Source organism: Populus trichocarpa, chromosome 5 (genome assembly GCF_000002775.5).
Source record: "Populus trichocarpa isolate Nisqually-1 chromosome 5, P.trichocarpa_v4.1, whole genome shotgun sequence".
NCBI classification, from domain to species: domain Eukaryota; kingdom Viridiplantae; phylum Streptophyta; class Magnoliopsida; order Malpighiales; family Salicaceae; genus Populus; species Populus trichocarpa.
Genome location: NC_037289.2, coordinates 2753911 through 2767679, shown reverse-complemented (window position 1 = coordinate 2767679; position 13769 = coordinate 2753911). Strand labels below are relative to the sequence as shown.

General features: G+C 34.5%; 3 protein-coding genes across 3 annotated transcripts; all 3 read left to right on the top strand.

The window, feature by feature from the left end:
* The first annotated feature begins 1683 nt into the window (after positions 1-1683).
* Positions 1684-4103, top strand: LOC127903935 (uncharacterized). The gene is made up of 4 exons (XM_052452933.1): positions 1684-1971; positions 2034-2588; positions 2678-3983; positions 4057-4103. The coding sequence occupies exons 1-4, from the start codon at positions 1684-1686 to the stop codon at positions 4101-4103; spliced, it is 2196 nt and encodes a 731-aa protein (XP_052308893.1).
* An 859-nt stretch (positions 4104-4962) lies between these two features.
* LOC18098876 (FRIGIDA-like protein 4b) lies at positions 4963-6592 on the top strand (the record flags this gene model as incomplete). The annotated part of the gene is made up of 2 exons (XM_052452932.1): positions 4963-5100; positions 5195-6592. Coding segments are annotated over 2 exons (978 nt in total), but the record flags the coding sequence as incomplete, so codon positions are not given.
* Positions 6593-8849: 2257 nt separating this feature from the next.
* LOC7480438 (uncharacterized protein At1g24485) lies at positions 8850-11974 on the top strand. Its single transcript, XM_002307156.4, has 9 exons — positions 8850-9005; positions 9118-9634; positions 9726-10201; positions 10319-10454; positions 10564-10632; positions 10743-10814; positions 11015-11086; positions 11206-11429; positions 11531-11974. The coding sequence occupies exons 1-9, from the start codon at positions 8942-8944 to the stop codon at positions 11671-11673; spliced, it is 1773 nt and encodes a 590-aa protein (XP_002307192.2). The 5' UTR covers positions 8850-8941; the 3' UTR covers positions 11674-11974.
* Positions 11975-13769: the final 1795 nt, after the last annotated feature.

The window sequence follows — 13769 nt, the reverse complement described above, 5'->3', positions numbered from 1 at the left end:
TCTAAATTGCCTAATGTTTTTCATTTCTTAAATATATTTGAAACTTTTAATTGCATTCATCTTACAATTTAATGCAATATAATCCAATTAACTTGAATTGATTAAATTTTAATCATTGACAAAATATTTTTAATAACATTTCAATTTTAAACAATACAATAAAGAAAAATAGCAAAATTATTGACCACATTACTTTTGACTATACAATTAGGGAAGAAAATATTATAAGCTCTGAGAGGTGTAACTCAACTGCTCAGGTTTTGAGTTAGCTTCTTAGAGGTCATCAGTTTGAGTCTCACAAACTTCAGGGCCGCTGGAGGCTTACATGGTTGTTAATTTTAGGATCCGTGAAATTAATCGAAATACATACAAACTGATCTGAACATCCACGTTAATTAAAAAAAAAACATTATAGATGAATAAGGTAAATAAAAATATTTGAATTAATCATATCCCTTTTACAAACAACAGAATTCTTAAATATTGGCAGTTGATTAGGATGATTGACAACTTATCCCTTCTAAGTTACTGTTTGTTTTTCATATGGAATTGTGCTAAGATGTGTTTAAAAATTATTTTTAATTTGAAAAAAAATATTAAATAGATATGTTTTAGTATTTTTAATTATTTTAAAGTGTTAATATAAAATTTTTTTTAAAAAATTTATACATATTCTCAAATAAAAATTAGTCTTCGTCACAATACTAAATATACCCCTTAATTCTAAGCTGTTAAACTAGAATTTGGTGTTTTCTTGCTTATAAGCACACATTATAACAAATATCAAATATATCAATTTTATGTCAAAATTATTTTTTCTTATCAGTTCCCCCATCAGTTTTGCTCCCAAAATATTTTTTCATTAATTTTATTTCCAAATTATTTGATTTCTCGTTTTAGATTTATGTGTAGAATCAATTGCTAAAAATCATTAAGTTACTTACAAATAACATCATTTTTCACGGGGGAAAAAAATTATATTATGAATAAAAAAAACTTAAAAAATTGATGAAAATTTTTATTTAAAAATAAAAATAAAATTAATATGAACAACAGACCCGAGATTACTTACTGGTATTATTAAATTTGAAGTAGTCTAATGATTCAATTTCAAACTCAGTTAGTGTCATATTTTAAAAAATTTAAGAGAAAATTCATCTAGTAGTTATTTTTAAAAATAAAATAATATTATTTTAATTAAATTATAATAAATTTAAATTAAATTATCTAACTTATAATAATAATAAAATTAGATCGAGCCTGCAGTTAGACGCTACGGTTAGAAAATATTTTTAAAAAAATTAATTACATTGATGTATAAATATTTTAAAAAAATTTAAAAATAAAAAATATTATTTTAATATATTTTAAAATAAAAAATATTTTAAAATACACTCAAACACCTTTTTAATATTTTGCAGCCGGATACAAGTGGCATTATTAAGGTTTTCCGACACATTAATAGACGGTGTCATTATTAAGGTTTTCCGACACATTAATAGAAGGTGTCGTTTTGTGTTGATTATGATTTGCTCAAAAATTAATTTACTTCTTTGGCAATGGCACCCCTTCATTTTCTGAACCGTTCCAATTGACGACGACCTGTCGTTTTACCCTCATCAGCTTCTTAGTAGTCTCCCATCCACTTCGGTGAGTGGTGCTAGGGTTTAGTCTCCTATTTCAATGGAGGAGAAGATTTGCAGCGAGTTGAAGCTCACTAAGTTAAGGCAACAAAACTTCAACCGAAGTTTCAATGAAATTCACGAGCAAGCCTCTTCCTTTCTCTTACTCACTCTTCAATGGAAAGAACTCCAAACTCACTTTGACTCCACTTTCAATTCCATCGAAGACTGCGCCAAAGAGCTTCACACGAAGGAACGGCAACTGGAGGAGAGAGAGAAGGAAGTTGAATCGAAGTGGAAGGAGTTTGAAGAGCGGTGCGAAGAGTTTATAAAGTTGAGAGACGCGGAGGTTGAGGAGCATTATAAAGAGATTGAATTGAAGGAGAAGGATTTTGAGGAACGGCTCGAGAGGTTGAGTTGGAGAGGAAGAAGTTGGAGGAGAGGCGGAAGGAAGTTGAAGAGAGGGAGGAGTTGATGAGAGAGAAGTTTGTTGATGAGATTGAGTTGAAGGAGAAGGAAATTGAGGAAAGGCGAAAGGAAATAGAAGTGGAAAGGAAGAAGCTTGTTGAAGGGATAATGTTGAAGGAGAAGGAAATTGAGGAAAGGCAAAAGGAAATTGAAGTGGAAAGGAAGAAGCAACTCAATGAAGGGTACATGGAAGTTGCATGTGTGAAGTTGAAGTTAGGGGAACAACTTAAAGAGTGTGAATTGAAGGAGAGGTGGCTTGAGGATAGGGCTTTGGAGATTGAATTGGAGAGGAAGAGAAATGTGGAGTGTTTTGAAGAGCTTAAATTGAAGCAAGAGGAAGTTGAATTAGGGGCCATGAAATACAAGAGGTTGATAGAGGAGCTTGAATTGAAAGAGAAACAATTTGATGAAAGGTGCGAGGAAGTTGAATTAGAGAGAAAGAAGCTAGTTGAAAAGCTTGAATTGAAGGAGAAGCAACTTGTAGAGCAGCAGAAAGAAGTTGAATTGGAAAACGAGAAAATTAAGAAATTTTTGGAAGAGCTTGAGTTGAAGGAGAAGCAAGTTGAAGAAAGGCGCCTGGTAGTTGATCGGGGAATAAAAAGTTTGTTGAAGGGGCTGAATTGAAGGAAAAGCAACTTGAAGAGCGGTGTACGGTGGTTGAATCGGAAAAGAAGAAACTTGAGGAACAGTCCAAGGAGATTGAACTGAAGGAGAAACATCTTGAAGAGCAGTTGAAAGAAGTTGAATCGAAAGACATGAAAAACAAGAAGTTTATGGAGGATTTTGAATTGAAAGAGAAACAATTTGATGAAAGGTGCAAGGAAGTGGAATTGGAGAGAAACAAGTTAGTTGAAAAGCTTGCATTGAAGGAAAAGCAACTTGTAGAGCAGCAGAAAGAAGTTGAATTGCAAATCAAGAAAATCAAGAAGTTTTTTGAAGAGGTTGAGTTGAAGGAGAAGCAAGTTGAAAAAAGGCGCCTGGTAGTTGAATTGCGGAATAAAAAGTTTGTTGAAGAGGTTGAACTGAAGGAAAAGCAACTTGAAGAGCGGTGTAAGGTAGTTGAACTGGAAACGAAGAAATTTGAAGAACAGTCCAAGGAGATTGAATTGCAGAAGAAGCATCTTGAAGAGCAGTTGAAAGAAGTTGAATTGGGAAACAAGAGGGTTTTGGAACAAGCTAAAGGGCTTGAGTTGAAGGAGAAACAGCTTCTGGAGCGGTTTAAGGATCTTGAAATGGAAATTAAGAAGTTCATGGATAAATCTAGAGAACTTGAATTAAAGGAGAGAAAACATGAAGAACAGTGTAAGCAACAAGACGAGAAACGGAAACGATTTGTTGATACTGGTAATACCCATGTGAAGATTGAGACACCAGATGATTTTGTGGTTAAGAATGCTACAGATGATAATCTCCGTCATTTGTTGACTATGGATGGAAAGGCCTTGCAAATATTCTTAAATAAGTCTCGAAAATATGACGAGAAGATAAAAAATGAAGTTCTTACCGCTCTAGGACTATCATCGGATCCAGCAAAGCTTGTTTTGGATGCAATGGAAGGGTTTTACCCACCTCGTATCTCGAAGGGTGATGTGGTTTACAATGGGATTGTGGTAAAAAAGAGTTGCAAACTTTTGCTGGAGCAATTAATGGCATTGTCACCACCAATCAAGCCACATGTGAGAGAAGCAGCAAGAGAGCTTGCGTTTGATTGGAGGACCAAAATGAAAAAGGATCGTTATTTAGAGGTTTTAGGATTTTTTAGGCTCTTGGCTTGTTATGGACTGGCTTCTGTTTTTGATGCTTGTGAACTATTCAATGATTTGGTGACTGTTGCTCAAGAGAGGCAGACCCCTGAATTCTTACGTGTCCTTGGTTTAGTAGATGAGGCCTCCCGTAAGTTTCTAATTCTGAAGCTTGCTATGATTTTACTTTTTATCTATTGTATATTTGGTATGTTTGTATTTAGGTGGTACTATGCTAGTTTATGATGTTGCACAGCTAACATTATGCTAGGATTGGTCGAGGATATTCATATAATCAAACAATTTCTGTGTCAGATCAAATATTCATAAGATGCTAATTCTAGAAGCGATATGATAAAAACCCTGTGGTAAAGTTGGTGTTATTGGAAGAAAGGGAATGGATCCTGCAATCTTTCTAACCACTGTTGTATCTCATGTGGTTGCTCCGTATTGCATCGAAATCTATAGAATTTGTTGTGAAAATGCGTGGGAACATTTCAAAGTTAGGCATATAGTAGAGCTGTGTTTGGGTGTTTGGTGCTTCCATGGAAACAGCATGTGCCTGTTTCCTTTAGGAGAGTAATGACCTTTTGTTCTTCTTTTCTTGCGTCTAAAATATAGATCGACATTCATATAAATCTAACTGCAAAGGTTTTGTGTTCTATGCTAATGATGTCATCAACCCTGATACTAAAAGCTGGAGCTGGAGTTTTGTTTGCTCTTTCTCCTTTCAAACATGTAAACAAACAGAAAGGAATTACAGCCTTGAATAAAGCCTGTCTGTTACCATTCTTTTTTTTAAATCTCCAGGAGTTGTAATGCTATAGGATCAATCTTCTGGCAATGTCAGCATATCTTTAGCTTTACTTTGGGATTATATCTAGCCATTCCACAGGGAGCCTTAGGGATCCACTTGAAACCTTGACTTGAAGTTTCCATATCTTGTTTTCTAAATGCCACTTGACATGAGAACTCGTTAATATTTGAAATGCCTGGTGAAAGTTTATGCTTCAGCATTTTTAATTTCAATTATTATTATTTTGAGCTTTGTATTGGTGGTCATAGAGCTTGCGACTTATGTTGTATATGTAACAGGTTTTATTCAAACTCTCATCAACAAGAAACAATAAATTGATGCTATTAATTTCATTTATGCATTTGAGCTGGTTAAGGAGTTCCGGCCTGTACCTCTCTTGAAATATTACTTGCACGATTCCAAGATTGCTGCAAAAATAATTAGGAGGAGCGACAAATCAGTTGAAGCACTGGTATGATTTTGCATTTTCTATTAATTTATCAATCTCTATTTTAGTTTTAAGATCAGCTGTTAAGATGTGCGATTTTGAAACAACTTGCTAACAGATTATGTCCAAAGAAAAAAGAGCTGCTGATTTGAGGGCTGTAATTAAATGCATTGAAGATCACAAACTTGAACCTGAACTCTCACCTAAGTTCCTCCAGGAACAAATAGCATACTTGGAAATGGAAATTTCAAATAAGAAAGCAATGTTGCTAGCTGTAGGCTACAGTTCTCAGATCCCAATTTTGAATGAGAATAAATGTTCAGAGCCCAAATCCACCTCCACTGCAAGCCCTGCCCTCAACACCCTGACAGCTGCCTCCACCGCTATCCCACCTGCCCCTACCGCTCCCATCACTGTCACCTCCTCATCACCAACCACTGCATCCACAGCTACCCCAGCTGCCGCCACCACAATCACCTCCTCCTTTTCAACCTCTGCCTCCACTACTACTTCAATCCCAAACACCTCTCCCATTCCTGCCCCAACTTCCTCTGTGAGATTTGCCCCCCACTCCCAAACCACTGTACTGCCTTCAGCTACAATCTCCAAGAGTCAACCACAACACCAGGGTGGAGACGAGCGCCCTCAACCACAACACCAGGGTAGAAATAAGCGCCCTCGAATAGCTTTCTCATCCGAGGTACCTCTACAAGCATCATCGTTTGCAAACCCTAACATTGTACACTTGCTGCAAACCCCTCATCAACAACCAGGTCACTGTTTTATGAATCAAGGTGCATCATATTTGAACTCCTCAGCTGGACATTATTCCTTGACTGGGTACCAGCCCATAAACCCGCAGATGAACTACAATTACAACAATGTAAATTCATATTATCACTCGAACACATTGGGAGCACCTGGCTATGGTAATGCCACACCCTTTCAGAGACGTTAGAAGCTTCTCCCTTCAGGTTGATTTGATGAACCATGAAATCAGTGGAATGCTTTGTGAAACTTATGGCAACACAGATACAGGTTTGAGGAGATTGAAGTGGGAGAAAAGAATTTCTTTAAAGCACCATTGTCAGTAAACTACCTGTTGAGAAACTTTGAAACTTCAAATTACAGTGGATGCAGAAATTTGCAGTACTAAAGTGAATATTTGAAGGATGGGATGAAAACGAGCTTGAACGAATAGATAACAGGTTTGAAAATTGAGCATAAGATTTTGAACTGATGTAGAAGCTTAATTTAGTGCTTGTCTTTGATAATCTTATAGCTAGTTAATGTTATTCAGAGACTCTGATACCTTCACCGAAGAGTGCAGCAAGTCTAGAAGATGGTAACTCTATGTTGGTGTTGCTTAACATGATGTTGATAGTGTCTGTTTCGCATAATATTCTATCAGCTTGTACAGTAAGTTGTATATAATCAATTTGATACTCTACTTACCTTACTAAGGAGCTTGAGGATCACAAATTCACTAACCACACCACCTTTTGGTTTCTCATTACCTTTTGGTTTCCAATTTTCTGTCCTCTGTAGAAAGGTATCTGGAATTGATTTTGCACCTCTAGCCTTTTGTTTGTTTCTAGTACAAAAATTTTGTGAATTTGAAGCTTATGAGACTGTATTACATTTAAAACCTGGATTATATTGATATGTAGTTTTTTGATTTCTGGGATGGAGATGTTAACAATACTTTTAACTCTGCAGCAAAAAAATAATTAAACTTTAAAAGTTCTATTTTATTTCTAATAAATGTAAACAAAAAGTTTGGTTAGAAAAATTAGAAAGATAAGAAAATTGTTTCTAATTAATTTCTGTCAACATTAAATTGATATTTATAAAGAAAATAACACTCTTTCATACTAATATATTTGTAAAATTTAAAGCACAACTCTTCAAACCAATATATCTAAAGAGTTTAAAACATAATTTTTCAATCAAATTATTTGAACAACTTGGTAGGAGATGTTGTGCATAATTATTAAATTAGTTAATTTTAAAAATAATAATAAAAATAATTTATGTTATATAATGTCAAATGTTATCATATATATATATATATATATATTTTAATTTTAGATTTCTTTTTAAATCTTTCCTTCAACATCCAAATTTACTGATTTGGTGTCTCTCATATTATAAAATACAACAAAATCTCTTCTAAATAATGTGGGATAAATTTTTTTTTTACTATCTAATATAATATACAAGCTATATTTTAACGACACAAGGTTGGTGGTTGAAGAGGGTATTTGACGCAATGGATGTATAGCGATAAGGAAAAAACTAAGAATTAAAATGTAAAGAAAACTCATGATTTGAATTTGAAAGTCAACAATCATAAATTGTTTTAATCTTATGAAAAAATAAGAAAGACAATTGTTGGGAGCTAAAATATAGTTAATGAAAACTCAACCAAATAAAATTCAAAAATAAATTTAAAAATAGTTAGAAAAATAAAGAAAATTTTGAAACGTTTTTTAGCCTAATTTAGGTTGACCGCTATATGTCTGCACTTCTTTTTAAACTTTTAATACACATCCCATGGAAGGGGATACTTGAGAGTGTGGTAACGGTTACTATTCAAAGTGTTTTTTGCTCGGAAATATATTAAAATAATATATTTTTTTTATTTTTAAAAAAATATTTTTAATATCAGCATATCAAAACAATCCAAAAACATAAAAAAAAATTATTTTTAAACAAAAATAAATTAATTTTTTAAAAATACAGTTTCAAATACATTCCCAAACAGCTGCAAATAACAAAGTTGAATGTCCATGACGGGGCAAAAACAACACCACTAATAACTTACTCTAGGAGAATGTTGTCAGCAGCCATGAAAGTAATGTTAAATATTGTTGTAACGAGTGTTTTTTAAAGTACTTTTTACTTGAAAATGTATTAAAATAATACATATATTTTTATTTTAAAAAATTTATTTTTGATATTAACATATCAAAATTATCTAAAAATATAAAAAATAAATTTAAAATAAAATAAAATAAATTTTTTTTAGCAAGCACGACTCTACCGCAATAACACAATCTGAACTGAAATCACTTAACTCTACACTCAGGTAAGCAAATGAACCACCAAGAACTATGGTTTTCAACTCACCATAACAAAGGCAGCAAGCTATGAGAAAACCCATTCCCCCCTAATTTTTATTTTCTTTTGGACATTCCTAAAACTTGTTTTCTTCTTCTTTTTTTGCCTCCCATTTTCTCCTTCCCAAATACCTTGTCCAGATTCAACTTTCAAAGCGCGTATCTAATTATGTCTAGCTTATTGACTTGTCGCCCATGGCTAGCATTCCCCACCTTTCCCCTGTAAAATTCGGAGACCTTGGGTACAAGTGAGCAGCCAAGTCAATGTCAACTTCCAAAACGAAATGATGACAAGAAGATATTATTAAATTCCATCTAGAAAACGAAATGATGATAAGTTAACTGGATCATCCACTGTACTGAGTCTTTTTTTTTAAAAAAAAAATTGAATCTTGAGCAGTGAGATAACTATGAACTTTACAAGTCAATGCGTAAGTAAGGGTTCATGGAAGTATATGGAGGACAGCCTTAGCTAATAAAGTCATAAATCATAGGCCGCCGCAAATCACTTACAGTCTGAATTGATACGGCCGTGAACAGCGTACACGGGATGAAGACCAGACCACTTGGCAAATGGCATTGCCCGAGGACAAAACTAAAAAGTATACATTATAGAAATTAATTAAAAAAAAAATTATAATCAGACCACCTAGTTTAAATTCAATATCAAGTGATGTCCATATATATTTTGACATAACTTAGGCCTCTTCTTGCCTTGTGTCTATCCCCTCTCAGTGCTGATCATGGCTGGTTGTCTTGTGTTGTTACTCTTCCTAGCTCTCCTCTCTTTTTCAGGAAATGCAGATGGTGAGATTCTTCTTCTTCTTCTTTTTATGCTGTCTTCCTATTTCAAGGAAAACCCACTTGTAATTTTCAAAAAAATACCTAACTGTATATTTCAAAACGTATGCTTTTCCAGTTAGCGTTGATTGTGGAGCATCCGATTCTTATGCGGACGAGAATTCTATAGTGTGGATAGGAGATGATGACCTCTTCAAAAACGGCCAGTCTGAAGTGGTGCAACCCAGCAATCCAGCATCGCATGTAATGAGCACTCTAAGGGTGTTCACAACTCTAAAGAAGAATTGTTACTCTATCACAGCCGATAAGGGCAGTCTAGTTCTTGTTCGAGCCAGCTTCTTCTATGGGAATTATGACAAAAGATCATCTCCTCCATCTTTTGATCTGCTTTTTGATGGAAACAACTGGGCCACTGTCAAGACCTCACTTGATCAACTTGTATATTATGAAGTAATGTATGTTGTCAAAAGCGATACAACAAGCATCTGTCTTGCCCAAACACAACCTAACCAGTTCCCATTTATATCAGCACTTGAGGTTAGGAACTTGGATTCTAAAATGTATGGCGATGTCGATCCGAATTATGCACTGTTTTTAAGGTCAAGGATTGCTTATGGTGCTAATACAACAGTAAGGTATGGTCAATCACTGACAATCTTAATTTATTCGAACTATATATTACTGTTTTTTTTGTGAAGTGTTTACAAGTTGTGGATAATTTCTCAGGTTCCCGGATGATGGTTATGATCGCATTTGGGTTCCAGAAAGAGTTGGTAGCGGGCTAGTTTCGGTTGCAAGCGACGCAATACTCATCGATGTTGCTAATGCACCGGATAATCCTCCACCAGAAGTCCTGCAGAATGCTATTACAACCTCTAACACGTCTGCTTCTATCACTTTGAACCCTGGTTTTCCAGATCAAGATGTTTCAGTCTACATGAACTTGTATTTCTCTGAAGTGACCGAGCTGGATGCCACTCAGAAAAGATCCTTCAACGCTTACATCGATAACATAAAATCATCAGAACCCATAATCCCACCTTATGAAGCAGCGAAGGAAGTGTCGGCTAACTTCACTGCTTCGGCAAACACCTCAATTTCTTTGGTTTCCACCACTGATTCTACACTTCCTCCACTTATCAATGCCATGGAAGTCTTTTTTGTTAGTGATCGCCTGACAGATGGAACCAATAGTAAAGATGGTATGCATATTCTTTTTGACACACTATAGCTAAGCTCACTTGATAATTAGCATACAATTAATACTGGAATTTCCGCAAAAATATACTGACAGATAACTTCAATGTTTAATTTTCCAGTGGAAGGTTTAGGTGAACTCCAAAACACATTTAGTGTATTACAAGAATATTGGTCTGGTGATCCATGTCTCCCTTCTCCATACACATGGGAAAGGATTAGTTGTAGCAACGATGCCATCCCTCGCGTAACAGCATTGTAAATCATCTTTTCCCTCTCTCATCAGGAAAATGTTCAACTTCCTCTTATATATTTTCTTTGTTCAGCTGAAACTTATTTGTGTTCCTGATGTTTTTGGGTCTTTCAGGGACCTTAGTAGCTTGGATCTTTCAGGGCCACTTCCAGATTTTAGTTCCATGGATGCCCTTGTGACAATGTGAGTGAAATATCAATCATTAAGTAAACTGTAAATGAGTTGACGTAATTTCAGATATTTTCTTGGTTTCTAACACATTGCTAGCCTTTTGTTTTCCAATTGGATTTCAGCGATTTGCATAATAACAGCATAACTGGACCGATTCCGGATTTTCTTGGCGCCTTACCTAACCTCAAAGATCTGTAAGATTTTCCCACATAAGCTCTTGGTTTTTATAAATGCTCTCATCAGAACTCCTGGCATGCTTTCCCTGAGACAGAAGTGCTTACAAAATACTCTGTCCTGGGGATACAGCGTGCCCCTGACAAGCAAATTTCAAAAGGGTTTTACATTTTCGACAAAATAACACAACGTTTTTTCCCTTCTTTTTTCTTCAATCTAGGAATTTGGCAGACAATTCCTTCAGTGGACCAATACCTCAATCAATATCAAGCAATAAGAAGTTGAAATTTGTGTAAGTACCTATGCAACGGCAGTTTGATTTACTGAAATTAATCTCTTATGCCTCGTTAATTTTCAGGATGTAGTTTCTACTTCGATGATTAACTCACATAATGTGCTGGGAAATTACAGGGCATCAGGCAATCCAGACTTGTGTGTCTCCGGCAAGTCCTGTCAGCCAACTAGTACTGATGGCACTGTCATTACATCAACTCCATCAGGAGGCAGAAAAAAGAGTAATAAGCTTCCAGTGATACTCGGAACCATAATTCCAATCTTCGTATTTTTCTGGGCGATTGTGGGATTTTTAGTGCATCACAAGAGAAGAACAGCAGCCATAGCCGCAATCACAGCAGGTTAGCAAGCAGAAAACAATTTATAATATGATATAACCTGAACAAATTTATTTTAATTTTTGTAACACTTGTTTAATTTCTTCTTTTCTTGGGTCGTTAAGGAAAAACTGGAGGTGCCAACAGGCCTAGTGTTGCCAACACGATGACGGGTCAAGCTGGTGAAGCTGTGATAAATGAGATCAGGGTCAACATCCAAGACCAAACAGCGTCAGAGAATGGTGATCAATCGGTTCCACAGCAATGAAAAAGCAACCAGCCGGAAAACAATCAACTTTCTCCTCAAAACTTTCGGCATATTAAATTCCCCGGTCGATGTAGTGTCCATTGTTTCCCAGAGTAGAAGGTCAGATATTAGGAACCTATGGGCATCATCAGGTGGGTGATGCCAAGAAATGTCCGAAGGACATTACTTCAAGAACATTTATTGTGTTTTGAAATAATGATTTTGCATGTATAATGTATTACAAAATAAAAATATGAATGTGTATGTAATAGTGTTCTTCAATGAAGCATTTTTTTTATTAAAAAAAATCAATTTCTAATCATATTTATGCAGTGACTAGGGCATGATCAACGTATTTGTTTTCTAATAATTTAAGCCTTTAAACTTTCAAGCCCTCGTTGCTACAAGCTAGAGTACGGACAGCGGGCATTTTGCAGGTTCCACACGTTAAAAGGCGATGTATAGCTTTCTTTCGCAGAAGACTTGTCTTGCGGCACTCTGGCTTAGTTCTTGCTACTCCAGTTTCCTTGTTGATTGTTTTAGACTTTGCTTCTATCTGTTACAATTAAATTTGGTAAATCGATTCAATTTATTTTTAAAAATATTAATTCAAGAAAAATCATAGCTTTATTTATTAGTTAAATTCATATGATAACTTTCATTCTTTCTATATATATATATATATATATATATAGATAGAGAGAGAGAGAGAGAGAGAGAGAGAGAGGGCCTGGTATAAAAGGCAGATCAGCTAGCATGACACTGACAGCATTGACCTTGACGATGACATATATATTCATACAGGAACGTTGTGTCTACCTAACAAAAAACTAAGAGAATTTGCCTGTCCTCTTCCTCCATCCATCAAAGGTATATTGTATGTATAATGTCAACTTGTTGAACATGGCTAGCAATTTCCAGTTTTCCCTGTAAGATTCGAGGGAATATATAAGCCGGTGGGCAGTGAAGTCAAAGTCAACAACGCAAAAACGAAGAGGATTCAGGGAAATCGGCGTCCTCAGAGCACGTATTCAATTAATCCCAATTAGTTGGCATTTTTTAAGCCCTTAATTTCTACTAGTGATAATCTTAACTATTTCATATCTAAAAAGATATTCTTTGTTAAACATAAAAAAAAAAAAAGTCATTGCAATTATGCAAAATATTAAGCTCTCTAATTAAAGGCTTAAAAATTGAGGGTAAGTGGAATTGTAGTAGAATTTGGAACTTGATCTAATTAATATTTGGACCTATTATGTATTCTTGTTATTTATGTTTTTCTACTATATTAATTTGGTTTGCTGTGTTTTTATATAAAAAGAATTATTATTACACATGTCATCTAAAAAAAAAACATCATATATATGCTCAAAATTAATAATTAATCAACTCTTTGACTTAAAAACAAAAGGAAGCAAGAACATATTTTTCAATTAAAAATTCTCAATTTGATTTCTAATTTAAATTTATATTACATTTTAAGGTTTTTTTCTTGGGTTATTCAGGACAATCTAATAGTGTCAATATACCAACATAACCAAACAATCGTAGAGTAGTTGCAATTGCATCTGTTAACTTAAATGAAAGGCACTAAATGCTTCTATCATAAATATATCTGGTGCGTAACTTAGAAAATTAGGAGGAAGGCTTGGATCCTCGGCCTATAAATAAGCTACATCTCAAGTCTTTTATGCAATATAAGAGAAAAAGAGAAGTAAAGTGAATGAAAGAAATCCCATAAAATTATGAGGTATTTGTGAGAAAGTATATAAGGTATTTGTTCCTATTAGTAGAGAATACTTGCTTGTGGACATAGTCAATTTTGAGTGAATCAAGTAAATTTTTATGTTTCTAATTTCTCATTTTACCCTATTATCTTGAGTTGTGTATCATTGTTTTGTTTGTCAGGATCTTGACAGTGATAATAAAGCTTGATTGGTTTTGTCCACATACAACATTGTTCACGATATTGTTCATATATACGTTACTGTCCACATATACAAAAAGTTAGTATAGTAAATGAATACAGTTTAGGAAGTTATGTTTAAGTAAATTGAGTTTTAAATGGGACCATTTGTGACTCCTCTAATCTTTCCTAGAAATTTACTTTGTATAAG

Excerpts from the sequence above, each read along its gene's own strand:
- LOC7480438 (XM_002307156.4), top strand. The coding sequence starts at position 8,942 with ATGGCTGGTTGTCTTGTGTTGTTACTCTTCCTAGCTCTCCTCTCTTTT. Across the intron at positions 10,202-10,318 it reads TGGAACCAATAGTAAAGATG|TGGAAGGTTTAGGTGAACTC; the intron begins GTATGCATATTC and ends TTAATTTTCCAG. Across the intron at positions 10,455-10,563 it reads ATCCCTCGCGTAACAGCATT|GGACCTTAGTAGCTTGGATC; the intron begins GTAAATCATCTT and ends TGGGTCTTTCAG.
- LOC127903935 (XM_052452933.1), top strand. The coding sequence starts at position 1,684 with ATGGAGGAGAAGATTTGCAGCGAGTTGAAGCTCACTAAGTTAAGGCAA. Across the intron at positions 1,972-2,033 it reads TAAAGTTGAGAGACGCGGAG|GTTGAGTTGGAGAGGAAGAA; the intron begins GTTGAGGAGCAT and ends ACGGCTCGAGAG. Across the intron at positions 2,589-2,677 it reads TTGTAGAGCAGCAGAAAGAA|TCGGGGAATAAAAAGTTTGT; the intron begins GTTGAATTGGAA and ends CCTGGTAGTTGA.